The 27566-nt window shown below is 42.9% G+C and overlaps 4 protein-coding genes across 4 annotated transcripts; 2 read left to right on the top strand and 2 right to left on the bottom strand.

The window, feature by feature from the left end:
- The first annotated feature begins 473 nt into the window (after window positions 1–473).
- On the top strand, window positions 474–13849 carry LOC102708430 (protein TSS-like). The gene is made up of 23 exons (XM_040523443.1): window positions 474–709; window positions 1342–1403; window positions 1696–1788; window positions 2012–2084; window positions 4733–5050; window positions 5131–5189; window positions 5303–5434; window positions 5591–5632; window positions 5736–6269; window positions 6361–6551; window positions 6692–7184; window positions 7430–7492; window positions 7875–7976; window positions 8068–8388; window positions 8465–8557; window positions 8651–8752; window positions 8885–8989; window positions 9105–9238; window positions 9957–10140; window positions 10705–10836; window positions 10920–11032; window positions 11101–11182; window positions 11921–13849. Exons 1-23 carry the CDS (start codon window positions 637–639, stop codon window positions 13574–13576), a joined length of 5157 nt encoding a protein of 1718 aa, XP_040379377.1. The 5' UTR covers window positions 474–636; the 3' UTR covers window positions 13577–13849.
- A 4114-nt stretch (window positions 13850–17963) lies between these two features.
- Window positions 17964–19004, bottom strand: LOC102709363 (VQ motif-containing protein 31). Its single transcript, XM_015836444.2, has one exon. The coding sequence runs from the start codon at window positions 18817–18819 to the stop codon at window positions 18211–18213; it is 609 nt and encodes a 202-aa protein (XP_015691930.2). The 5' UTR covers window positions 18820–19004; the 3' UTR covers window positions 17964–18210.
- A 3163-nt stretch (window positions 19005–22167) lies between these two features.
- LOC102709643 (methyltransferase-like protein 23) lies at window positions 22168–23078 on the top strand. Its single transcript, XM_040523598.1, has one exon. The coding sequence runs from the start codon at window positions 22219–22221 to the stop codon at window positions 22933–22935; it is 717 nt and encodes a 238-aa protein (XP_040379532.1). The 5' UTR covers window positions 22168–22218; the 3' UTR covers window positions 22936–23078.
- Window positions 23079–23750: 672 nt separating this feature from the next.
- On the bottom strand, window positions 23751–27523 carry LOC102708709 (uncharacterized vacuolar membrane protein YML018C). The gene is made up of 8 exons (XM_006652851.3): window positions 27084–27523; window positions 26070–26465; window positions 25744–25961; window positions 25410–25480; window positions 25239–25340; window positions 24509–24626; window positions 24295–24430; window positions 23751–24103 (listed from the first exon to the last, which is right to left on the bottom strand). Exons 1-8 carry the CDS (start codon window positions 27168–27170, stop codon window positions 24041–24043), a joined length of 1191 nt encoding a protein of 396 aa, XP_006652914.1. The 5' UTR covers window positions 27171–27523; the 3' UTR covers window positions 23751–24040.
- Window positions 27524–27566: the final 43 nt, after the last annotated feature.

Genomic DNA, 27566 nt, shown 5'->3' on the forward strand with positions numbered 1-27566 from the left:
TCCAACCTCCCCCCGCTGCCGCTGCGCCCTCGTCGCGTCACCCCACCCCACAGCTGCTCTTGTCGCCGCTCTCCCCTCCCTCGTGACCGTCGAAATGGTGTGTGCGTGCTGTTGCTGCATCACACAGCTTTCCCCCACCCCATTTTTTTTGTTGTTATTTACTCCTAACCAGCCGCGAGTTCTGCACCGTACTTGGGAGGGGGGAGGAGGAGGAGTAAGCTGGGCCGTTGGTTGCGCCGAGCCGTGCAGTGCAGTGCAGTGCACCGGAAGCGGGGCGCACCGCGCGCGTGTGATACGTAGCGTGCGGGAGTTGGACCCCACCTGGCGGACGCTATCGGCGAGGCGCGCGGGGGACGGAACGAGAGGCCGGGATTGCCCGCAAATCCGTGGGTTTCATCCAGCGCCCTCGCGGGCCGCACATCCTATATCCTCTCCTCCTCCCCCTCCTCCTCGACCCCCTCGCGCTTCACTTCGCCCATTCCCAACGAGCGCGAGCCGTCGTCGAGGCAGAGGCAGGCGTCTGTCTCCTCTGCTGCTGCTGCAGCGTCCCGTGCTCCTTCTCTCGTTAAACCCTCGTGAACTCCGGCCGGCGCTCCATTTCGGTTTTGTTGGGGGGGTTTGGGGGTGACCGGCGCAATGGCCCCCAAGGCCGGCCGTGGCAAGGGCAGGGGCGGCGGCAAAGGCGACAGGAGGAAGAAGGAAGAGAAAGGTATATACATGTCGCTGAACCTGAGAGCCTGAAACCGCTGTGCTCCGCGGGTGAGCATGCAGTTCATGGGAGGAGTTGTACATTGTTGCCGTTTGGAGGAGTCCATCACTCCATTGAGATGGTGCTGCTGCTGCTGCTGTTCCTGCTGTGTGGTTGCTGTTCTTGTTTCGGTTCTTTTTGCATGGGTAAAGGGTAAAAGAAGATGGTGGTCTGGCTATTAGTAGCAGTAATCTTTTCTTTATTCCTCATTCTTTTGCTTTTCTTCTTCCTTTTCTCGCCTATTCGTACCCCTGATTTCGGTGATTATTGTTGTCGTTTAAGCGCTTTATTCTTGGTGTTTAGCTTCGTGTTCTGTGCTCATGATTGTTGCAAATTTTCTCCCTTTGCGCCTCCTCTCGTTCCATTCCGTTCTCTTACAAGCAACGTGTTTGATTCTTTTCTTGGTGTAACGCACACCGTCGTGCGGTTGAGTCATGCGTTCTGCGAGTGCGAGGTCACTGAGTTGCTCATCTTTGCACCCGTCGCGATGAATACTCTGTTGCACTTTCACCTCGAACAACATATTGCCGTCTCCATTTTCAAGTTTTCCAGCTGGTATGATAACGGTTTTTTTCTTCTTGTTGTTTTCGCAGTTGTGCCGAGTGCCATAGACGTCACGGTTGTCACTCCCTATGAATCCCAGGTTACACTCAAGGTATGCGTGTCTGCATTAGCTGGCTACTTCCTGCACACATGAACACACAAACAATGGACAGGACAAGCAAAAGCTGATATCTTTGGGAAAGCGGACCAAATTCTGATAACTGAATTGTCTGCAGCTATTTGCAATTGCACACCAGTTACTTACTCCACACTGCATGCTTGCAAAGTTGCAACGAATCCAAGAATTGAAATGGAACAGTGAGCCTGAGAATAAAGAATAATCTGTTTTGTTCTTTGTGTGTGATACATTTTGCCTGTCTTTTTTTTTTTGCTGGTGTGTTCAGGGGATATCTACGGACCGTGTCCTGGACGTGAGGAAGCTGCTGGGCTCGAATGTGGAGACGTGCCACCTGACAAACTACTCACTCTCGCATGTGGTAATTAATGTCTGCTAATTCAATTGCAATGCTACTATAGTATCTACTTTAATTCTTTAATGGAAGTGCTACTTAGCCGCAGCTTCTTTGCTACTCTTCTGGAATTCACTTTGGGTTAATTTGAGGACAGTTACTTAAATTATGTGCTGCTATGTTCTTGATTCTGTGAGCTCTAATGAATGAATGAACTCTGAATCTGTTAAGTGTGTGTTGTATGACACAGACGCGAGGGCAGCGGCTGGAGGATGGCGTCGAAATCGTGTCGCTGAAACCCTGCGTTATCACCATCGTGGAAGGTAGGTCCATGGTGAAAGAATCTGCACGCTAGCTGCTCTTTCTCTCATTCTTCCTTGCCTGTTTTGTTCCTTTCTCCCTTTTTTTTTCTTGGCGGCATTGAATGTTTCACATTGATTTTTTATTTTTTGCACTTACACCGTTCTTTGTCAAAACATGAGGTGGGTAGCTGGCATTAGAACACACAATTAGTTGGATGCTTAGGTAGAAGAAGCAACCTGACAAGAGGACAATTTAACCATGAACTTAGTATCATGCTACTGTCCCAGTGGTTCATCACCAATCATCGATCACCTTATCGACCAAAGGCCCAGAATTTTTCCCCCACTCGAAGGAAGAAACATAAATAAGCATAAGCATGAGCTCTGAAATCTGAACATGCGTGATGGTTGACTTGCCAGTAGATCGTATCAAACCTAATCTTCATAATCAACTGGGACGGCGCGATGCACATAGATGCAGCCTTATTTGTCCACGCACAGCATTGAATCGAAGATCATGGACCGCCGGCCTTTCGGCTGAATAAACTCCCAGAAAAACACAGACGCGCACATATGACTAGATCACTAGATTCGCATGCTAAGCTGCAACCTCCCCACGACTCCTTTGTAAATGCAGTCGTGCGCCTCCATCACTCTCCAATACTTGTACAGCCAGTGAATTAGATACGAGTACACGGTACAAGTATCTGCTCATTACTTCATACTAGTAGTAGATCATAATTCTTATCAGTTAGACCCGCGAGACCAGCAGGCAGGCAGCATCAACCAATCGATGAGTAAAGAAGACAATTCACTTGTAACCGGATAGGTATCTATGTCGAGTTTCAGACGCTGGCAAATGGTAGCTCGTTTCAGTGTCACGCCTGTCGCCGAGGAGGTAGGGGTGATTGTTTGGATTTCTTTAAAAAAAACTAAATAATATATTTACAAATAAAAAATGGTTTGTAAACAAAATTTTTAAATATATATTATTAATGATCTAAAAACCAATAAAAATAAACTTTGATAAACAAGTCTTAAAATCAACTCTAAATTTAAGATTAAAAAAATATATTTTGGCTAGGATGGCAGATAGATAGATCGTGGCCGTGACGTCGTCGCACCATCTGCCTCTCCGTGGTTGGTTGGGGGCGGCTAAGAATTTTCTTTTCCACGGGGCGAATCGCGTCTCTTTCGCCGAGCAAGAACGTCGCATTTGCCGTCGTCGCGCGAGCGTTTTCACGGCGGGTTTGCTAGCTTTCCGGCACGAATAGGAGGCGGTTGAACTGAACCTAGACGTACGGCGCCCTGAGCTGCTGACGGACGCCCAAGGTTTCGCGTTCGTTTTTTCAACCAAACGTGGCTGCGACGGTCGTGTCATGCGGCCATGTGTGTCGACAACAAAACGCTGCTGCTGGAGACTGGAGTGATGGGCTGATTAATTTCATCCTGATTCTGATTGGAGTGCATAGAACTTAACGATTTGAGCATTACTGACTGTACGAGGAAGGTGACCCGGTTGGTCCGACACGTCTCGTAGTCTAATGCACCTGCTTTTTACTAGTACAGCAACAGTACCATAGTTTATTACTGAAAACGGCGACCTGTGCTTTGCTGCCGTCAAGTGCTAAGTAACATTTGGACAAACTGGAGGGGCAATTTCAGTTGCCCAGGCAAAGTCCGTCTTGTGCACCTTCTCTTGTGGGTCAGAACCGTGTTCTGCTTTGGGAAATACATGCTCGTTAATTAATTAACCGAACGTATAGCCCACCAAGCTCTCACTAGCACTCCGGTACAACATGCTGGCTGTCCTATGTGGTATTTAGAAACTGCAAGCTGATAGTACCAGTGTATAATTAACTGCAAAATTATGCGATTTTTTGTACTGTTGTTTGCTCCAAGAATGACTGAGCTAGGTAATGGCTCGATCATCACCGGCCGTTGTCCTGTCCCGTATAATTCTATAAACGACGGTACGGGACAAAAGGGACGCCTCTTGGAATCAACGGTGGGCGTTAGCTCAAAGTGCCCAATTATTTTATCGCCACAACTCTGACGAATCAAGTGGGTTTGTATATATTTTTTGTTTTGTTTTGTACTGGTTTTTTATTTGGTCAGCACAGTGGTAGACCTGCTACCCGTCGTACTGATGCTACGAGTCAAAATCACGTTGTTAGTCACGTGTTTCTACTAACCCGTTGACAGTTGACACCGCTGCAGAAGTGATGAATAGCGTTAAGTTTGGTGGTTCAATTCGTTTGCGGCTTCGCGATTAGTGTGAAATTTGCTGAAACAAAATAACAACACGTCAACACCAGTGTTACTGTATGCCCTGCATTGCACGTGTCATCACAATGTGATTTTTTTTAATCCCTAAAACAAATTTGCGACTGAAATTATTAACAGTATCGATTCATTTTTCAAATTTGAACTGGTTCTATGTGTCTCTTTGGACGAGTTTTGTCCAATATGGAGTATTGGAGTGCAACTCATGCAAAAAAAAGAAAAAAGAAACGGAAAACAAAATACTCGCACCTTTTCTCTTCCAGAACTGATGGGCCAGCCTAACTATTGTTGATTTGTTGGGCTGCAAATTGTAAGCCACAGTAACTCGGCTTTGGGCCTGAATTTTGGTAGAGCTAATCGAGCCCATGGGCTGTTTTGTGCAGAGGACTACGCGACGGAGGCGGCGGCGGTGGCGCACGTCCGCCGGCTGCTGGACATCGTGGCCTGCACCACCGCATTCGCCAACAAGCCCCGCGACGGCGGCGCCAAGCACAAGTCGTCCAAGCACGCTCGCCCCGCCACGCCGCCGTCTCCCCCCGCGCTCGCTGCCTCCCCCGATTCCCATGGCGCTGGCGGGGGCGGGGGCTCCCAGGCGCCGCCGATATCGGAGGCGCACGACATGGCGGCCATCCGGCCGCCGCCCAGGCTCGGCGAGTTCTACGACTTCCTCTCCTTCGCCCACCTCACCCCGCCCGTCCACTGTAAGACGAATGCTGAATTCCGTTTGTCGTGTGGTAGGGGAACCAGGGATTGACTGACGCGTGTGCTTGGCGGTGTGCAGTTATCAGGAGGAAGGAGAGCAATGGCGCCTCTCAGGATGGCGACTACTTCGAAATTGAGGTGTGATCTCTCTCAGAACGTTATAGAGCACCTTGGTCTGCAATAGCGAACTCTGTGGCGGCGTGACGAGTCTATGGCTACGCACTTCACTGACGCAGTTGATGTGTGGCCAGGTGAAAGTTTGCAATGGGAAGCTTCTGCACATTTCTGCTTCTATCAAGGGCTTCTATTTGGCAGGGAAGCCACAAACCATAAGCCACTCCCTGGTGGATCTGTTGCAACAGCTCAGCAGTGCATTTGCCAATGTAATCAACCATGAATCCTGAATGTTTATTACATTTGTTTTGGTTCACTCGATTTGCTTTCTGTTCCTATCTGTTTTTGGTTGAAGACGCAATTGCTCTGTTTGCAGTAAGGGAGAACCTATCTGATAGTGTTAACTGTTAATTCATTTTGCACAGGCATATGACGCTCTGATGAAAGCTTTTCTGGATCACAACAAGGTGGCTATACTAAATGATATTTCCTTTACCCCCCTTATAACATATAGATTGAGTCAAGTGAAATGCTGAAATTTTGATGATGATACTTTTCTTGCATCTCCAGTTTGGGAATCTACCATATGGATTTCGTGCAAACACATGGCTTATTCCCCCTATATATTTGGAGTCTGCTACAAAGTGCCCAGCATTACCAGTTGAGGATGAAAATTGGGGTGGAAATGGGGGTGGCAACGGGAGAGATGGAAAGTATGACCGAAGACGATGGGCAAAAGAATTTTCTATTTTGGCTAGAATGCCATGCAAAACCGAGGAAGAGAGGGTGGTCAGAGACCGGAAGGCTTTTCTTTTACACAATCTCTTTGTGGATACAGCAATTTTTAGAGCTACATCAACAATACGGCGACTCATTGATCTGCCTGTCAACTCAACTAGCCAACAAACTGTTCCGGATGGTTCTTTAGCAATTGAGGAGCGTGTTGGTGACTTGCATATAACTGTAAAGAAGGATCAGGCTGATGCTAGTTTAAAGTTGGAGGACAGAGTTGATGGAGTTGCCTTCTATCAAACCAGTGCTATGGATATATCACAGAGAAATCTTTTAAAAGGTTTAACTTCTGACGAAAGTGTTGTTGTCAAGGTAGTGGCATACTACTTTCATTTTTTTTTTCAAATTCATTTTTTCCTTTTAATATTAACTTTCAATTTCCACCAACATGTTTATCACTCAGGACACTTCAACATTGGGAGTAGTTATTGTTAAACATTGTGGGTATACAGCAACAGTGAAGGTATCAGGGCGCACAAAGGATGGAAATGTTGGCAAACAGACCAGTGATGTCTGTGATCATCTTGATGGAAATTTGAATGTTGATGTAGATGATCTTCCAGATGGAGGTTCTAATGCCTTGAACATTAACAGGTTTGATGCATGTCCTCATGTTATTTTTCACATACTTGCCCATCACTAGACAACACAATGTTTACATGTAACTAGTTCTTGCATTTGGCCCTCAATAGTGTTCCATTAACACACCTCACTCTCTGTACGTGTGTGTGCAGTCTAAGAATGCCACTGCCAAAAATTGTCAATTCAGACATCACTTCTAGTACTCAGTGTCCTAGTCCACAGTCTCATGCTGATAATCATGTGAGGAAACTAGTATGCACAGTACTTGAAAACAGCTTGATGAAGCTGGAGAACATGCCTGACAAAAATCCTAGAATCATCAGATGGGAACTGGGATCGTCCTGGCTGCAACACTTGCAGAAAAAAGATACTCCAGCATCTGAGGACAAGAAAAGTGCAGGGAACATTGAAAAAGAGCCAGCTGTCAAAGGTCTTGGTAAGCATTTTGAACAGCTAAAGAAAATTAAGAAGAAAGAAGGCCATGTTGAAGGCACAATGTGTGAGAAGGAAGACTCTGACGGTAACTGCTCTGTCATGAATGGCATGGAAGAATCTGAAAGCATTAAGGAGACTGATATTAGCAAGCTGATGTCAGAGGATGATTTCTGTCGTCTCAAGAGTCTGGGATCTGGACTTCATCAAAAGGTAATTTAATTATATGGTTCGTCAATTGATATTGTGCCATTTTGAATAATTTAATTCTATGTCCAGTAAGCTCATACATGATATTTTGGTTGGGATCAAATTCTAAATATGTTAAATTTTCACCAGAGAAGCTCTGTGTTAAGCTGAATATGATGTAGTGGAAGCACATAATCATATTCAGTAATCAGGAATATGATGGTTATTTTGTTGCTCAATTACTTAACGTTATTGTTTTCTTGATTTAGTCCCTTGAAGAGCTCACTGTGTTGGCCCATAAATTCTATGATGATACTGCTCTTCCAAAGCTGGTAAGCCTCGCGTTGTTTATTTGGAGAACTCTATGTCTCTATTTATATTCTCAAACCTTTTTCTCAGCATTCTCTTCTCTGAAAACAAGTAGTTGGATTTTGCTGGACATCGATATTGTTTCTTGTTGTAATAAGTAGTTTAACTACAGTATTGGGGTTGAGTTAGTACATCGATAATTCTGAGAAAGTAGTCAATACACCTGGTTCACTTTAATATTTTGCACCACAAAGTCCAAAAGAGCTACAGCACTTGAAAAATTATTGCTATTGTAGAGAGGAAAAAACGATGTTTTCTTGTTGAATTGTCTTTAAATTTCTTAAATATTATTTGATGACCATAATAGATAGTTAATTTTGTATTTTTCGAATAAAATATACACAGGTTGCTGATTTTGCTTCCCTTGAACTTTCTCCTGTGGATGGAAGAACTATGACCGATTTCATGCACACAAGGGGTCTTAATATGTGCTCCTTAGGGCGTGTGGTGAGTTGAAATTTGTTCTGAATTACTTTTGCTTCTATGGTTGGATGGAAATTCCAGAATAACCTGGCCTTTTTTTTCCTTAAATAAACAGGTAGAGCTTGCAGAGAAGCTTCCACACATCCAGTCAATATGCATCCATGAAATGGTCATTAGATCCTTTAAGCACATCATTCGAGCTGTTATTGCAGCTGTTGATGACATGCAAAATATGTCTGCAGCTATAGCTGAGACTTTGAACATTTTACTAGGATGTCCAAGGCTAGAAAGTGACACTGAAACAGGTGCAGAGAGTGACCATAATTTGAGATTGAAATGGGTAGAGAGCTTCCTTTCTAAAAGGTACCATTGGAAATTGAAAGATGAATTTGCTCACTTGCGGAAATTCATCATTCTGAGAGGGCTTTGCAGTAAGGTACAATTTAAAATATGTTCCAAACATTCGTGTATACATTTTTTAGACATGGGTACTGAATATGTTTATTTTTCAGGTTGGACTTGAGTTGGTTGCGAGAGATTATGATATGAATAGCCCAAACCCATTTGACAAATCTGACATTGTTAACATTATTCCTGTATGCAAGGTAGCTCACTACCGGAAGACTTAGCACTGTACTTCTCTCAATCTCTTGGATTAATTATTGATTAGGTCTGCTTTGGCATTGCGTTTCTTACAGCATGTGGTGTACTCATCTATTGATGGTCGAAACTTATTAGAATCATCAAAGATGGCTTTGGATAAAGGAAAACTTGATGATGCTGTCACCTATGGAACAAAGGTATGCAATAGCCAGTCCTTTTTCTGTACATTATTTAACAGCTGTGATAATATATTTTTCTTCCTTCTCTTGGTTGAGTGAAGTCGTCAGCTATCTTCTTTGTTAACTCATATATACTCTTTTTTGTTCAAGGCCTTGTCCAAAATTATAGCAGTGTGTGGTCCATACCATCGGCTGACTGCTAATGCATACAGTCTTCTAGCTGTAGTTCTTTACCATACTGGAGATTTTAATCAGGTACTTCAATGAACCTGGTGTACTGTATTCTGTCTGCTGCATAGTGATATGTTTTTTTCATGATATGGAAACCTCAGCAACTGCATTTTTCACTAAACTTCTTTTCTCTTTGTAGGCAACTATATATCAGCAGAAGGCACTTGATATCAACGAAAGAGAGCTAGGTCTTGACCACCCAGAAACTATGAAGAGTTATGGGGATTTATCTGTCTTCTACTACCGTCTCCAGCACATTGAAATGGCTCTAAAGTAAGTGTTGTTATTAGGATTTAGGTGTTTAGTAGTAGAAACACGAAAGTCATCACAGATCACATGCATTAAATTTAGAGTAAATTTCACAAAACTACGGTTACCTTGACCAAATTATCACAAAACTACCGATTTAAGATTGTGTATCACAAAACTGCTGATCTAGCAACAAATTTCTCATAAAACTACAGATTTAAGATCTTCATTACAAAACTACAGATTTAGGGTAAAACTATTAAAGATCTACATGTGTTAGAGTTCAATTGTTATCATTTTTAAGTTACAACAGTTCAGTTTTGTGATAAAATTGATGCTAAATCTATAGTTTTGTGATACAAAGCCTTAAATATGTAGTTTTGTGATACACACCATTAAATCTATAGTTTGTGATAGTTTGATTAAACTTGTAGTTCTGTGAAATTTACTCAATTTATTACCTGTAGAATGTCGTCGCACTGGTTCATTTCTAGCCATCACATGCATTAAATTTATTGCCTGTAGAATGGGTGTTATTGCATTTGTGCTGCTGTGCTAAGCAGTAGACTTGGACTTTCACTGTTTTGCATTATTGTCCATGAATCCATGATTGGTACTTGTGTTTCCACACTAAAACTTGCTGAGGGCACATATTTGCTAGATTTATTATGAACACCCATCATACATTTTTTTATTAGTATTTCCTGTTGTTTGTATTGCTAATGGTATCTTTCTCCTAAAGGTATGTCAACCGTGCACTATATCTCCTCCAATTTTCTTGTGGGCTTTCACATCCAAATTCAGCTGCCACCTACATAAATGTGGCTATGATGGAAGAAGGTATGGGAAATGTTCATGTTGCTCTTAGGTACTTGCATGAAGCGTTGAAGTGCAACAAGAGACTGCTAGGAGCTGATCACATACAGGTAAACAGAACCGCATCTGGGCTTGATTATTGTGCAATAAATTGCAGTTTTTTGTGAAATAAATTCCATGCATACAGTTACTATTATATCCAAACAAACTGCATGTCTAATCATTATCTCTTGCACCAATATTTGTATGGAAGTAGTGTCATTCATGTCTTATTAAGGGCATTATTCAACTCTGTCCCATTAGGCTATAAGTGTCCATGTCTGAACCAAACCTTTTGATTTAGCTCTAATATCCTCAGATATTCTCCATTGCTTTCTCACAAAGTCCATACCAAACTGACCAAGTTTCTTTCGATTTACTCTTCAAGTTGTGTATATTGTGTATCCAAGAATCAAACTATTGTCTTGTTTCAGTAGTACCTATGCCACCCTGACTTCTTTGTCTTTTAAACAAAGGTTATTTTGGTGCCTATACCTTCAGAAGCACCTCCATTTCTGTATATTTCAATTTGTTTGACATAATGCATGTACTATAACGTCAATGAAGTATATGTTATGCATAGGATCCTGTGACTTAATTAACATGAATTTTCATTGCATTTCTTTGAACAACAGACTGCTGCAAGTTATCATGCCATAGCCATAGCCCTCTCAATGATGGATGCATACTCGCTGAGTGTTCAACATGAACAAACCACCTTACAGATACTTCAGGAGAAACTAGGGCAAGATGACCTTCGAACTCAGGTTTTTTTCTTCACAATACGTAACTAGTCCATATACTGCTATTTTCTATTGGAATATTTTACATTATAATTTTCTTTCTGCAGGATGCTGCTGCATGGCTAGAGTATTTTGAGTCAAAAGCATTAGAACAACAAGAGGCCGCCCGAAGAGGCATCCCAAAACCTGATTCATCTATTGCAAGCAAAGGACATCTTAGGTATGAATAAACTGTGCATTATCAGTTGTAAACTGTGTTGATCTGGATTGAAACATCTACTTTTCCAGTGTATCAGATCTACTTGACTACATAAGCCCCGACCAGGAAAGAAAAGAGAGGGATACACAAAGGAAGTGCAGACGTGCAAAGGTGATTATAACACATGTACTTTTTTTTTTCAAATTATTGTTGTCAAAATATAGTTAGAAGATATCAGTGCACAATGGAGACGATGCCGTCAGCATTCATGAAAGGTCTAGATGAGAAAAGGGTTGGCACAATAAGTATTGGGTGGTATGGGATATGAATTGATGAACATATGCTGGGCAGCAAGTCAGCAATCCTATCCAGTTCATTAAACTAGTTTAAGGTTACAAGCCATTACTGACATCATAATCATGGCGATTATACCCACTAATCTGGAGCATGAACTATGAAAGAATATGCCCATTTCAAAAGCTAGTTCACTGATGCTAGGCATCTATTCAGAAGTTCCTGTTCAACCCATCAAAGCAATAAATTAATAAAGCGTTATATTCTTAATTGGGAATTTAATTTCCTTTACATGCAGATATTTAATCATTTGTTTCTAATATGCTTCATGAATTGGGAAGCCCATATATCATAGTGGTAAAACATATGCATTTTGGTGGTTGATGTCATGGGCTTGAGGCCAGGGTCCACTTTATTTTTGAAAAACCACAGATATGTGGATCCTACGAGTTACTCATTTCTCCATACATGGTTCATGAGTCACTTCAGCAGAAAAAATCATTTCTTTTTCGTAAACTCTTAGAGGTGCTATTTTTGCCTAAACATTGTGCATGCCTTTTATTTTATCCTTACTACCTTTGCTTTCCTTTTCACCATGTATAGTTTTAAATGCAGAATAATATCAGAGCCCATCAAGGTGAATCAGTTGACGAAAAAGAGAGCTTTGAGCATGACTTAGAATCTCCTCGTGAGGCAAGCAAAGAAGAGTTTCAACCAGTAAAATTGAAGACGCACCCTCCAGTAGTATCGGAAGAAAATTATGCTGTCCATGATGAGCTGAAGCAAGTTGATCCTTTATCACCTGAAGAATATTCTGATGAAGGGTGGCAAGCAGCTAATTTGAGAGGACGATCTGCGAATGTACGTAAGAAAAGCAGTCACAGAAGGCCAGCTCTCACTAAATTAAAGGTCGATCACTTGGAAGATGGTCACACAGGTTCTGCTTATAGGGCTGGTGTACAACTACAAACAAAAGGAGACAAAGAAGATGCTATAAACTCTTCTAGCCAGCTCTCCTTTGGAAGCTTTTTAAAAACCGACAAGGTGAATGGGGATCCCAGCAATACTGAAGATAAAATTTTCAATGCTATATCTAAGCCAGAACGAGGCACAAGGCTTTCAGGAATTAACAAGCCAGCTACTATAGCTTCCAAGTTGGTATCATACAAAGATGTAGCAGTGTCACCCCCTGGCACAGTCTTGAGACCGATTTTGGAGCAGAAGGAAGCAAAGGAGAAGGATAATGGACAAAGTACTGATCAAATACTGTCATCTGAGGAGGAAGATAGGAAGTTAACAGCTGAAGAAAAGGAAAAGCCCAGTAATGGCAGCAGCAAAGAAGTTTCAAGTGAACCAGATGAAATCAGTCATGAGGAGAAGAGTCCGGACAGCAACAGTGATGAAAGCCCAACTGCAACTAAGAAAAAAGGTGGAAGCAAGCTTTCAGCTTCAGCTCCTCCATTCAATCCTGGATCACTCTTATCGATGTCCCATCCTTACAGTACAGTGGCAATATATGATGCTAGCGTTGTTCTTCAGCCGATACCAAGTCAAGCAATGGAGATCCTCCCTCATACCATTGATACTAGAGTACCCCGTGGTCCTCGGTCCACATTGTATTATCGTACTGGGCATACCTTCCAACGGAAACAGGGTTACGCACACAGCCAGAGCACTCTTATGAGGGGTAGCAACTCCGCGACAACCATGAACCCCCATGCTGCCGAGTTTGTTCCTGTAAAAACTTCGCAACAATCTGATGTGGCTAACAGAGAGCCTAGTGCCGATGCTTCTGTAACTGATTCAGCAGATCAGCAGTTGACACCACAGACATCAGATGATGTAAAGGTTGGTGTGCCTGCCGCAGAACAGGCAGTTCAAGGTGACAGCACCACTCCAGGTAAAGGGAAGGAAAACAAAGGGAAAGATGCCGTTAGAAACTCATGCAAAACAGAGCTGGCAAGGCAGATTTTGTTCAGTTTTATTGTCAAGTCAGTGCATGATAGTTTAGGTTCCACTGGCGCTGAATCGGCTAGAAAACCAAGTGGACCAGACGAAGCTGATAATGCACAGAGCAGCAGCATAACCAAGAGCACGTCAGGTCGCAAAGAGCTCGATAAACATCAGAAGGCAGCCGTTGTACCTAAGAGTGATAATAAGGATACAGAAGGATTTACAGTAGTCTCAAAGCGTCGAAGAAGCAAGCAGCACTTTGTGCATCCCATACATGGTCTCTATTCCCAGCAATCAATTTGCACTTCTGTCAGCTAAAGGTTCAAGTAGATCTCTTCTCGAGACTTGCCATATTTTGGAAGAAAGGTATCGCTTAATTACTTAGCTTAGACGCTTGGTAGCAAAGTTTTACCGTGTCCGGAGGAGCGAACATGTAGCGAAACTGTACAAAGCTTTCCGCAATGTCTTTTCTGTAATAAATTTTGTAATTTTGGGGTAGCAGCAGCGACATCAGAGCTGAATAAAATATTTGTCATGTGTATTACCTGTGACGGAATCATCGGATATATAGCAGCAGACGTTTCATGAGTATTCTTTATGACTTGCAGTTTTGCATTAGCCAAGTTGTCTGCCATAAAGGATTTATGACTGCAAATGCAGTTGGAGCAACCAGTTAGTAAACTCAGTTCTGGGAGTAAACTCCAAGCTGACTCAAGTTGAATCGTTTTCCATTGACTTCTCTGCTTAAACTATGATCATCTCAATGTGGTCTTTGGATGCCTATCAGGCTATGGGCGGCAGCACCACTTTTTCACAGAATCACAGTTATTACTAAGCTGCTGCAGAGCAGAGCTCAGAGTCAGCAGCAGACCAGACGTGAATTGGTTTACAGTTAAGCTGCAGCAGTGTCACGGTGGCACCTGTACTCCCCATACCATCTCTCATTCTTTAACTCGTTACGAGGTCAACTCGGCAGCAGCAGCAGCAGCAGCAGCATGCATCCATTCACCTGCTGGCCAATAGCTTCCCTTAGCCATTAGCTCCATTACTCTCCTCCTGCTCCCGTTGCGTACCACGGCCCATGCATTGGCACATGCAATGGCGACGCATTCATATCCTCCCGTCTTGCTCGCTTCATTCACCTCTGAATTCTGAATTCTGAATTCTTCTGCACCAGCTGCATGCTCTCGATAGATGATGATACTCCTACCACACAAGTAGATTCAGAGATACCCCTGCTAGCTGCCTGCCTCTTGCAAACGCAATGCTGTGCCATGCTGCGCTGCGAGCACTGCACAGCTTGCAAAAGCCTTTTTATTTATGGCCTTCAGATTCAGAAGAGATCAGAGAGGCCGGCATGGCATTGGCATGGCAGCATGAACGTGTGTCTGAACTCCTAATTAATAGTTGTAGCTAGCAATCCGGAGCTGTAGTTAATTTCGCTGCAGGCGATCGAGAGGCAGGCATAGCTATGCTAGTCACGGGATTCCGGTTGGGACGACGACGCAAGCAACGAGGGATACACAGATATACATATATACTACGCTAGTAGCTAGCTCGAGCCGGCCGGCCGATTGATCCATCAGACTGTGACAAGAAATGTGGAATTTATTGCAGGTTGTGCATGCACATCAGCTGCTTGGCTTTGCTCTGCCTCGCTTGCCTAGCTCGGCCCGGTGTGTGCACGCGTGGGCTCGGGCTTGTGCATGCTAAATTGGCACGCGAGAGATACGGTCCATACGAATATGATGAATTTAAACTGGAAATTTGCGTTTCGTGGACAATGGAAGTATATCTTTCCGTCTTTGCTTAGGTAATTAAGAACTAGGACGTTATTAAGCCTGTAATTCTAAGTATAGGATGCTCCTATACATGTACTCCATCCGTTCCGTTTTAAATTAATTGCCGTTTTAGTTTTGTCTTGATTAAAATATGTTTCTATATTTGAACATCAGTTTCTATAAATTCTATGATCACTACGTCTTACCGCCCCTTCCCTCTCTTTTCTCATGTGTCTTTCGGGGTTTTATGTAGAGGTGGATAAAAAGATGGATGCTCGTGGCTCGGATCATTTTGAACTTGTAGTCTCAATAATGAGTTGGGTCAACTTGAGCTTTTAGCTCGTGAGCTTAACGAGTTAGCTCATGATTGACTCGTTTAGCTCATTACCAAACATCACTATATTTATATATTTATAACTTATTAAATAGTGATTAGTGCTATAATTATATTTAAACTATTATATTTAGTACTAAATGTGTTTTGAAACGTAAGACTTTATAACTTTATCTAGTTTTATAGGGATGCTAATAAATTTAAACATATATATAAACAACATAGGTTGATATATAAATGAATCTAGGCACAATCAATATGTTTTTGAAGTAAATTATTTAGTAGTTTGCGTCTATTCTTATGATAATATATAATAAAAGAACAAATTTATTATGTTAATATATATCTTGTTAACGATTCAATTTGTGAGCCGAGCTAGGCCTTTAGATTGATAACGTTAAGTAGCCGAGCAAAGATAACTAGCCTAAACAAGTCGAGTCTTAACTGAGCTAGCTGAGCTGACTCATTATCCATCTCTGTTTGTGTTTACTCCAAGTTAGTCAGTCTGTCATCCCTATTGTCCTCTTTCCTCCGTTGGCACCTGCTGCTAGTGGGCTGTCGGCTGTAAAACTTTAATTTGGTTCTTTCTAATACAAATGATGTGTGAGCTTTTTACTTGTTCGCAAAAAAAAAATCGTGGTGAATATATAAACATAAATATACGATGTTAAACTACATTTAGAAATTTGATAGTCAAACATACAAATAGTTACGGCAAATAATTTGAAATCGAGTGAGTATATGTATGCTAAACAAATCCAGGCTGCACACCTAAACCAGGTGTTCAATTAACCTGGATGCATCGGCTACATGTTTAGGGCTTACACTCGCCAAATTTGCAATTTGTTTTGACAAAGACTTGGTCTACAACTTACTACTATTTTCCAGTAGAATTATATACAAAACATCAATAAATACATAATTTTATTGAAGTGCCTTAATAGTAATATATATATATATCCAAAGAAAATATTTAAAAGTTATTCGTAGTCGAGGTTCTAAACATTTGACAATCTTGTCAAAAAGAAATATTAATATTTGTAAACTGGAAGGAGTAATTGAATGTAATATAACATGATTTCCAATTTTAATTATTTTATAATCTCTCTATAGTTTCTATGAAATTCTTCCGTCTCAAAAGAGGCCGTAGAAATTTAGAATTGAAATAACTCAACGAGATGTTGGTATATTGTGGACCTCAACGGATTTTTCGACAAAATAGTAATAATTTTGTGGTTAAGTTTACATAGTTCAAGTGAACGGACACTCCGTTAATTTTGTCTCACACCAAAACCTAATCAATGCATCACGTATGCATCAGAAACTTAACTACATATATTGTTCATCTGCAGAGCAGCGGCGTGGCGCCCGTGACCAAATATCTTTAAGCTTTTGCACATATTTTACTTTACTGTTTATATATGTTCATCGAGACAATTTTCATAAGTAATTTTACAGTTCTTGAGTAGCTACTGAGAGATACTAAAATTTTAATGTAAAATTTAGTACCTTTAACATATATGTACCACGAGTTACCAAAAATTTTGGTACCTTATAATACCTTAAGTACTACAAAATTGCTCAATTTTCATATACAGGTCCTCACACGCTAGTGACTACCATGTACGTTACGTGTGTGTAGCATATAGACGTTGCTGTCGCTGAGAGGAGAATATAACTTGACGTTGGCATCCGATTCCTATCCAACTTTTTGTGACCAAACATCATCGCAAGATCACTTGGGGTTGATATGCTCGAAACTTACGCTGAAACTGCTTTGAACAGCTGCATGATCGGAGCATGCAGCCTTTTTTTAAAGAAAAAAAATTCCTCGTCTTCGGAAGAAGAGCATGTGAAACTTTTGTGGCTCTCGCGAGTTGACTACTACTTGCTCGTTATACGACAAGATCGTGTGCAGAAGAAAAAGCATTAACTGAGACGCTGTTCATGAACTGAAACCTCCATTTTTCTAAGGCGTTCCAAAAACATCACATCAATTTTTTCGGCATCTAAATAAAGCATTAAATATATATAAATATTAAAACTAATTACACAGTTATACGGGAAATCGTGAGACGAATCTTTTAAGCCTAATTAGAACATGATTAGTCATAAGTGCTACAGTAACTAACATGTACTAATTATAGATTAATTAGACTCAAAATATTCATCTCGCGGTTTTCAGGCAGAATCTAAAATTTATTTTGTAATTAGAGTACGTTTAATACTTTAAATGAGTGTCCAAAAACTTGATTTGATGTTTTTGCAGAAACTTTTTGTAAACTAAACAAGGCCTAAGATTCCCAACATGTTTTGAAGCTTCCATTGAAACTAGACCCGCAATATTACCTTCGTCTCGTATTATAATATATTTAGATTTTTTTCTAGACTTATATAAATGCTAATAAATTTTAAGACATGTTAAAATACATTTATGGTTCCATAGATAAAGAGCAATTTTACAGTCTTGAGTAGGTAATGAGAGGTACCAAAATTGTAGTACAAAATTTTAGTACCTCTTGGTACTTAGGTACTAGGAGGTACCAAATTTTATACTAAAATTTTGATACCTCATAGTATATTCTCAAGTACTATAAATTTGTTCATAGATAAATCTAGTTATGCTCTATATTGGGAGTATTATTTTCGATTGAAACTAACGTAGAGATATATAGAGTAGTTAATTAACTGATCAAAACCTAATCATAACCAGCAATGGATGTTGCACCGCATGGATTTGATGATCATCTAATAATACAGATAGCTTGGTGGTACAAAGGATTAATTAAGCATGGCAACCGCCAGGATTAACAAGATAATTAAGGGTGATTAATTAATTAAGATCTGGCTAAGGAGGAGCTCCTGGGGGAGTAGACGGGGAACAGCGGCAGCAGCTTCGGCCTCTCGCCGTCGCCGGCGCCGGTCCTCGGCGACGAGTGCAGGTAGAACCCCTTGGAGGCGATGGCCTTCTCCTCCCGCTCCTCCTCCTCCTTGGTGATCACCACCCCGCACGACGACGACGAGGCCGGCGGCGACGGCGAGAGAGACGAGGACGTCGATGACGACAGCGAGGAGCAGGACGACGAGGAGGCCATGACGATGGCGTAATCCATGGGCGAAACCGGCGAGTGCATGAGCCGGTGGTGGTGGTGGCTGTAGTACAGCGGCTGCGGCCGCGCGAGCTCCAGCCTCGCCGGCGCCGCGCGCCGCCTCTCCTGCAGCTTTGGCCTCCTCGTCGGCTGCGGCGGCGCCTGCGCCACTCCGGCACCCTGGTGCCTCCTCTCCCCCGCCGTCTTGCCGCTCCCCGGCGCGCCCGTCAGCTTCTGCACGAGTGCCCGGAACGTCGTCGGGTCGGCCTGCACGAACGTCGTGTTCGTGTCCACGCAGCCGCCCGTGACAGCGGCCGCAGGCGACGAGCTCACCACCCTCGGCGCGTGAGACGCCATGGCCGCCGCCCACGTCGAGCTATCAACCAACCAACCAAACCAAACCAAAGTCTCTACGAATCGAGAGATATCAAGCTAGCAATGAAACAAGAGAGGAAGCTAGCTAGCTAGCTAGAGGAGGAGTACACGCACTACATGTGATGGTGTGAAGAGTAGAAGAATGGACGAGCTGAGGCTGAGGTAGCTAGCAAGGTAAGCTTTTTAAGGGACAGAAAGGCTGCATTAAAGCTAGGGCCGATCGATCTGCTTCAAAACCTTTGCATCTCTTTATCGCATCACTGCTGGCTAACAGTGTTGTATACGTACGTGCATGCTGCTGCTATGGTCGACGTCGACTACTCGACCGCAACTCAGCCACACACACATCCATCCATCTATCTATGCACCTGGCCCAGCTGCTAGCTATCCATCCAGTGTACGTACGTAGATGCAAGCCATGAAGCATCTTTTCACTGTCTTCCACTGGTCCATCAGGTATTCAGGTGAATTCAGGTATATACTTATGAACACGAGATACGGCCGACGGGTACGTTGCTACGGTGTTCAGTTCCCTTCTCTCTACTCTCTTCAGAGGTTCAGACTTCAGAATTAGCTACTCTTTCAGGTTTAAGCTGGCCCAGTACTGCACTGCAGTACAAATGTACAATGACAATGCACAGGTGGTTGTTGGTCACTTGCTTGCTTAGCTTAAATGATGTGCTCAGATCAGATCAGATCAGCAGGTACAGCACGAATGCATGTCGATGTCAATCTGTGTGTAAGCAGCTAGCAAGCCCCTGTACGCCCTGCACAAGGAATTAAACCATTAAACGTCAAGATTTCTTAATACTTTGATCAGTATATCGTGTCCTGTTAATGTCATTCAGTGCGTAATTTAAGGCATTAAGCGTACAATACTGGTGTATTTAGCGTGTGGTGATATACATCTAAGTATTTAACATACGTGCTCCTGCATTCTGTGGCCGGACGGAAAGGGTTGCAGAAGATCCGGGGAGGATGAGTAAAGCGGGCCGCGCTTGCGTGGGGGAAACAAGAAGGTGTTTGCTTGGGGCCGGGATCATCTGCGCCGCGTCGGATGCGGGCGAGCGCGACGGCCACCCACGCGCCGGCTCTGCTGCCGGCCGGCGACCGTGTCCGCTGTTCTGTGGCCGCGGCGAGGCTGCATGGGAGCTGACCTGTCAGCGACGACGTTGTCCACGTCGAATGGGGCCCCACCCCACCATGGCCCGGTTGTCACGTAACGTCGTCGTCGTCCCCGGCCGTTCACGGGGGGGCCATGGGCCCACCTGTCAGAAGCGGCGACGCCCAGAAGCCAGAAAGAGACGTTTGTCTCGTTGAGATGGCTGTGTCGAGTTGTCGATCGATCGATCGCCGACCAGTTTCTGCATGTAGCTTAGCTTGTGCTTTCAGTTCTTCAGTGTCGTCGTCTTCGTCTCCGGCAGGCCAGCATATAATGTCTTGGTTGTTAGGTTGCTCATTATTATTGCCGATGGCATTGCGTGGTCAACTGGCTAGGTCATGGCTGCTCTGGTGATATATGACCATTTTTTCCATTTTTAAAAAGGTAATATTGTTTTCTATATAAAATTTAGTATATTTTAGTATCTAAGATATTAAGAGGTATTAAATTTTACATAGAAAATAGTGTTACCTTCTGTACCTTCCCAAGAATAGTAAAATTGCTCGTTATATATATATATATATATATATATATATATATATATATATATATATATATATATATATATGCATGTGATGAATATGTAGCAGGATGTGTATGGGTCGTTGTTAATTTTCATGCATAAATTTAAGGCTCTAATATGAGAAGTGTATGCAAGTATGTGTGCATTCTGCATTCATGTCTGTTGTGAACTTGTGGTGTGTTTGTTCTCTTGTATGGCCAATTGGCTAATGGATAGATAGCTCAGTTTTGACAGTTCCTTAGCAGCATGTGGCACAGTGGCAGCAGTAGTCACTAGTCATGATCAGTACAGGGTTAACTCTATAGTAGTACCAGCTGCAAGCAAGCAAGAAAGCATGTGGGTAGTGTCGGCGACACGCTGCAGTGCCTACCCGACTGAAGACTCGCTCCCAGGAGGCAACGCCAGAGAATCCGCGCAGAGACACCGTCCCGTCCGGTCTTTTGCAAACGGGTCCCCGTCGTGTGGGCTACAGTTTAAGGCAGTTAAATTCGGACTGGAACCGAAAGTTCTAATTAAAGTCGAAATCCATGTATATATACGTACAAAAAAATAGTAGATCTTGTCTCTATTGAATCATTGAATAGAACCTTCTAATTAGAATAGTAAAGTTGTAAATTGTACAATAGAATTGATATTCTAACAACCATATAAGTATATATTTCCTCCTAGTAGCGAGTTGTTTTTTGTTCTTGGTTATCTTTTCATATTTTCGTCAAAGAGTTGAATCCGAACCTGATGATCAAGATCGATCAACCCTTAACTAAGATGAGCCTGGGATGATGGTCAGAGGTCCGAACAGGCTGACGTTTAAGAATAATAAAAAATGAACCCTCAACCCAGAGCTACACTCATCAAGCTTCCATTTCTCGCACCAAAAGCCTCATTTTGCTGGAGATACGGAATCATATAAGGCTGTGTTGGTCCGACTCATGGACCTACTACGGCTACAACCCCGTGGGACTGTGGGCCTAGTATTGCGCAAACGCAAGAGAAGCTAATGGGCCGAGCAAAGAGAAGCAGCCACATGCAAAGAGAAGTGGCCGCCGCGGTTTCCTGTGCGCGAGCGGCACCGCATGTTGCCTTTCGGCTTCACGACGGCAACCCGTGGGTCGTGGTGGTGCGGTTTTCTGGCGTGTTTCTTCGGTGTCCGATTGCAATCCTAGCAGCGGTCGGTGTTACCGTGGGTCGAGGGGCACAGCTGCTCAGGATCAGACATGAGAAGCTTCCATGGAAAACCACCGGTTCGAAGCGTCCATCGTACCTGCCCAACCGCCCGACGGTGTAAACAAACGGAATAAATTCGTTTGGTTGCGCATCGAATCGAACTCGGAAAGCAGGACTCATCAATAGACAACTGGACTATTAGAGTACGAGAATGGCTAAATTTTAACTCTCTAAATTAAAATTTAACTATTTTTTTTAGTTTTTGCAACTCGAATTCTAAGAGCATATTTGAGAGACTCTTTATCTCCTCTCTTAAAATCCTAGCAAAGGAAGAATGACAAGAGATCCTACGCACATGGGACCTACGAATAACAGATATGAAGTCAAATAACCACTTTTTTAAAGAGCATTTTTCTTTTACAAAATTGTTAAATTAAATATGATAAGTGGGATCATCATCTTCTTGGAGAGGCAGAGGAGATGCTCATAGTACAATAATAACTTAGGTCTCCTCTTCTAATTAATCAAGATTATGCGCGCGGCCATGGGGATAACCACCGAGATGATGGATGTGCTGCACGTAGCCGTGGCCGGGCGAACGCTCGCCGTGGTTGAGCGCGACGGCACGCACGACCCGGCCACGGGGCGCGCGCTCACCGGCTCCTGGCTCTGGGACTCCTCCCTCGTCCTCGCCGCCCACCTCGCGTCGTCCTGCGCCGCCGGCCTCCGCCTCCGTGGCGCCACCGTCCTCGAGCTCGGCGCCGGCACGGGCCTCCCGGGCATCGCCGCCGTCGCCTGCCTCAGCGCCGCGCGCTGCGTGCTCACGGACGTGCCGCCGCTCTTGCCAGGCCTCAGGGTCAACGCCGAAGTCAACGGGCTCGCCGCGGAGCAGGCCGACGTGCGTGAGCTCCGGTGGGGGGAGCAGCTGGAGCCCGAGGTCCAGGTGGACGTGGTGCTCATGTCCGACGTGTTCTACGACCCGGACGACATGGCGGCGATGGCGGCCACGCTGCATGGGCTGTGGAGAGGCGGCGACAGCGACGACGGCGGCACGGTGGGGTGGGCGGCGAGCGAGGTGCGGGACGGCGTGCAGGACTGCATGGACGTGCTCAGTGAAGAAGGCTTCGAGGTGGACGAGGTCGAGAGGGTCACAAGGCCGCTGCTGCGAGACCCCGAGCAGGTCGCCGTCTTCGCCGTCTATCGTCTCCAACGCCGACAACTACAGCTAGGGGTTGACTTCACTCTGTAGATATGTAAAAGCCTTGGAAGTTTAACTACAGCAACACAGTCACCTTTGACCTTTCCTTTTCCACGAGCCATTTTGCACTTCCCTCCCAACTATTGTAGGAAATGTAAATGAACTTTGCGATGAAACAGAATAATTCCAAGAGGTAACACCTCCATCTTTTCATTTGAGTTGATTTTGGGAATTTTTTCACCGAAATTTATTTTTCACCATTATTTTTATATTACTAAAAATACATATATAAAATTTTTGTTCACAAATTCTTTTTTATTTACAAATATGTTATTGGGCTTTTTACTTAAAACATCTAAACAATCACCCCCACCCCAAAGTTTTTAAACTCTCGGGTATGTCCAAACACCATCCAAACAGAAAAAAAAAAGTCAAAACCAAATCATCTTGAGAAATGACAAAGCCAACGTACGAATAGTATGGTACTGTTTAGAGCAGGTACAATAATTTTAAAGAGATAAGAGAGGAGAGATGTGGGCTACTAATTTATAACCAGATATACACGGGTATGTATGACAGGTATGTATGACATGTAGAACCATGCCTTGATATATTGTAGATAACGATTATATGAATTGACTATTAGATTGAATATAGATGAATTGAAACGAGTAGTTGACAATACTATTTAACTTGTTCTTACATCTAAATTTATCTTTTGTGTTTCTCAATGTGTAGATCAAATTTGAATATTGATGGAGTGGTGCTTTTTTTTTTGATTTTGTCACAACCATTTACACTGAATTTTAGAGAAAAAGGTTACGAGGACATCCCTCGAAGGACTAGAATACTCTCCCATTCCAGGATTCAACGAAACAAAGACATGCATTCAGTTAAAATATGCAAGCAGCATAGCAAGACTACCGTAGAAAGCTACAGTAGTATACATTGAGCAGGACTTCATAGCAAAAGAATTTACAGTTGCAAGGGTTGCTTCTTGCTACAGCATTGTTTCATGTGCTAGCTTTCACTCTTTTCTATCCACAAAAATATTTCCATTCCTGTGTGTAAAGGGGGCAAAGTGCCCAGTACTATTTGTCTAACGATCCTCACTTACAGATGTACACTCTAATAAAACCTGGTTGATTTTGTGACACTAGAGCCCAAGAAAACGTGAAAAGCGGTCCGCAAGGTTTGCAATGACGAACCCAGAGAACACCTGCAAAAGCACATGCAGGGTGAAGAAAATGACTAGGTTCAAGCAAAATTGATCTAGAACAGATAATAAAAGATTAAAAAAAGAACTAATCAGTCAGATTTTCATAATTATAATAACACGAGTTTTTTCTTCATTTTGATTTAATTGAAAAAATGGTACTTAAAATCCTGAGCTCAAGGGCATCAGTTAACCTGGATAGAACCAAAAATATAGACTGCTGAATAATGACGACCATGAATGATCATATCAGCCACCATCGCTAGTGGAATTGTGAGTGACATGCCCAAGGTGGCCACCAAGGGAGTAGTCCAAACAACAGAAAGAGCCCTGGCCAGAAGTTCCATGTCAAAATTAGTACAACTTGGCAACAATATAACAAAACTGCTATCCTAGTTTAGTGCGTACCAGAAATAGTCTGACAGCACACTTCCAATAAGGCCATTTGCCAACACCACTTCATCCACTTTAGCTGAGTGGGGCATTGTAAACTTTGGTTCAATACCTAGTGCGGTCAATGGCCAGACTGAAATAAAAGAGAAAAATTTAGCATATCTGAATCAAAGAACCAACCATGGAAATGGAATACTTGAATGGCTTATGCGCTTGCACCAAACTAAAAAGAACATGGCCCCAAAGGCTTATCCTACAAAGTAGACGACAATTCCTGAATAAAAAGATACTGCATGCATGATGCTTATCAAAGATAATTTAGACTACGAACAATAGACTCAGCCTCTAGCAGTATATGAGATGCGGCGGATGCCCACACAATGACCCTGTTCTTTCCTTGCTATCGATTATAGATTATCACGGGCATGCTTCCCCAGCTCCTAAACAGTGCATTTCGTGCAAAAAAAAAAAAAGAACTATATAGAAGTTCCTCATCTGACCTTTCTAAAGCCTTTTTAAAAACTTTGTAGTAGTTAATTCAATTGTTTATATCTTCAAATAGCTATCACAAAATCATATAATCAAGAAAATCTAAAATTCTCATAAGAAAATAACACCAGCAACTTTGTGGTACTACATCCTTTAGAGATTCCTATTTTTTGTAGATGCTAGTTTATACAAACTGCATTACTGCAATTTGAAATCTGAATATTTTAGACTTTCAGTTGGTTAAGGGAAATCTTACCAAGCCACCAGAGAAGAACAAGACTGAAAAATCCAAGGTAGCCAAACAATTTTTGGATATCAACCTTTTCTCCTTCCTCTCCAGCAAACTTTTTTAGAAGCACTAAAATAATGTTGAAACAATTAGCTGTTGAACCAAGATGGATCAAACAAGGAAATTAACAGAACTTACCAGTGAATAGACCATATGACATAGCTGACAGAAGACCAAACATGTCACCTAGAAGAGTTCTCTGTGTGCCACTACATTCATAAAGTTCACAAAATAGTTGTAAATTTTGTAGTTAACAAGTGAGCTCTATCTTAAAACTACAAAATCATCTAAAGCATGATGATCGGTTTCGTCCAGCATGTGCATGTCGCATGAACAATGGAATATATAATGTTTTTTGATGCATTTATATTTATATGAAAACCAATTAGTTGCAGCAACCAAGTGTAAGGGCTTCATGAGCAAAGTAATTAAACACAAACAATATTATATCATGAGGATAAGATGCACGTACCCAGAATTGCTAACTTCTGATTCATCTGATGCCCAGGTTTGGCCCATGGTTGTCATTACCACACCAGCCATGCTAATAAAAACAGCAATAACTTTTGCAGCATTTATGGAATCTTGACCAAGTAGCACACCAATGAAAAGAGTGAAGAGTCCTGATGTTGAAGATAGTACAGTAGTACTAGCAACACTAGTTCTTGCAAGTGCCGCATTTGATAAGTACTATACCCATTAAAAAAGAGAGAGAAATGAGTAATATTTACTGATGAAACTGCTGTTTTTTTTATTGAAATCAAATGATCTCAGAACAGGTAGATAATAGAAAATTACCTCCGTCACAAACCATATGGGACAAAGATACAATCCGCACATTGCAATATCCCAAGTGGAAAGTTCTTGCTCCTTCAAAACATTATCACATTGGTTGATTCCACAGATAAGTGGTTTTGTTTCTTCTATTACAGGAATATCCACCTCAGTATAGTTAATGACTATAGTTTTTTGCGATTCCATTTCCAACATCTTCTGGAAATCACCACTCTTCAGAGGAGCACTACCACCAAAAGAAGATTTGTTTGTGACTTTTGAGGCTTTATTGCTTGAAGAACACCTTCTCAATAAATTGCATATAAAATCCTTTAGAAATGACAGAGGTATATAGATGATCATAAGGGAGGCCCCCAGGTAAGTAATTGCAAAAGGTTGCTTGTATTTAGTGAATATTCCCTGCACACATAAAAGTCAAGCTCAGTTGCTAAAATAAAATCCCATTCATCGCGCAAGATATAATATCAAAACTATAAGAAACAAAAACGTATCTTAATAGTGGGTTGCTATAATTGGCTTGTTAATTGAGAGTTAAATTAACATTTTGTTTTACTTTTTCAGAACACAATTTTAGGTACTGAACAATGGTAAGGGGATCAACATTTTGTTTGATAACGAAACAGAAAAACATATTGGTTGCAAAAACTAAAATAAGACTGCCCATGTATTACTTAATCATGCATTGTAGGTGAGCAAGGATATCATAACCACCTCCAACCAGGCAGGTACTGATGATGCGAAATGCCACAACCACCTCAAGCAAATTAGAATGAACATATAAGTTCGTAAGGGGAAGAACAGAATTGAAGAATCTATAACTCGATCAGATTCTAACGTTGCCTGAACAATTTTTAATTACAGGCAGGAAGGACTGCGCGAAAGATTAAACAAGTCAGACGAAGAATGTTGTCCCAGTATTCATTATCAAATAACCAAGCATGCATCCCCGGCCAAGATCTAGGAATCCACGAAACAAGTAAAAAAAGAAACAAGGAGAACGCGAAGAAATCTCGTTACCTGCGTGACCTCCGCGGAGGTGACCCATATGAGCACGACGGCCACGATGAGGGCGAGCCCAGCACGGTACTTGAGGCCGGAACCCATTACCCTCCGACCAATCCTCTTCCCGTTGCCCGCCCGCCTTGGTGGGGTGGCCGAGTGAGGGAGCGCGCGAGAAAGGCGAGAGCAATTTAACCGCGCGGGCGCGCTCGCGGCGTGGCGGAGGCGGAGGGCGGCGGGTAGCACCTCCTCACCTGCCCCTCTCCTCCCCGAGAGGCAGCATGCGTGCGGCGCGGTGCCCGGTGGAGGTGGGTGAGCTCCGCGGCGCCCCCTGGCCTCGCCTCATCGCCCGCCCCTCACAGAAAGAGAGGGGATGCGAAGAGGAGGAGGAGGGAGGAGGTGGGTGGGGTTAATAGCGGGCGTGACCTACCGGTGGAAGTTTCTATTTTTCGGCAGCGCGGCGGAGGCGGAACGGCGCGGAGGGGAGGAGAAGCGCGCGGC

This window comes from Oryza brachyantha, chromosome 4 (assembly GCF_000231095.2).
Source record: "Oryza brachyantha chromosome 4, ObraRS2, whole genome shotgun sequence".
Lineage (NCBI taxonomy): Eukaryota > Viridiplantae > Streptophyta > Magnoliopsida > Poales > Poaceae > Oryza > Oryza brachyantha.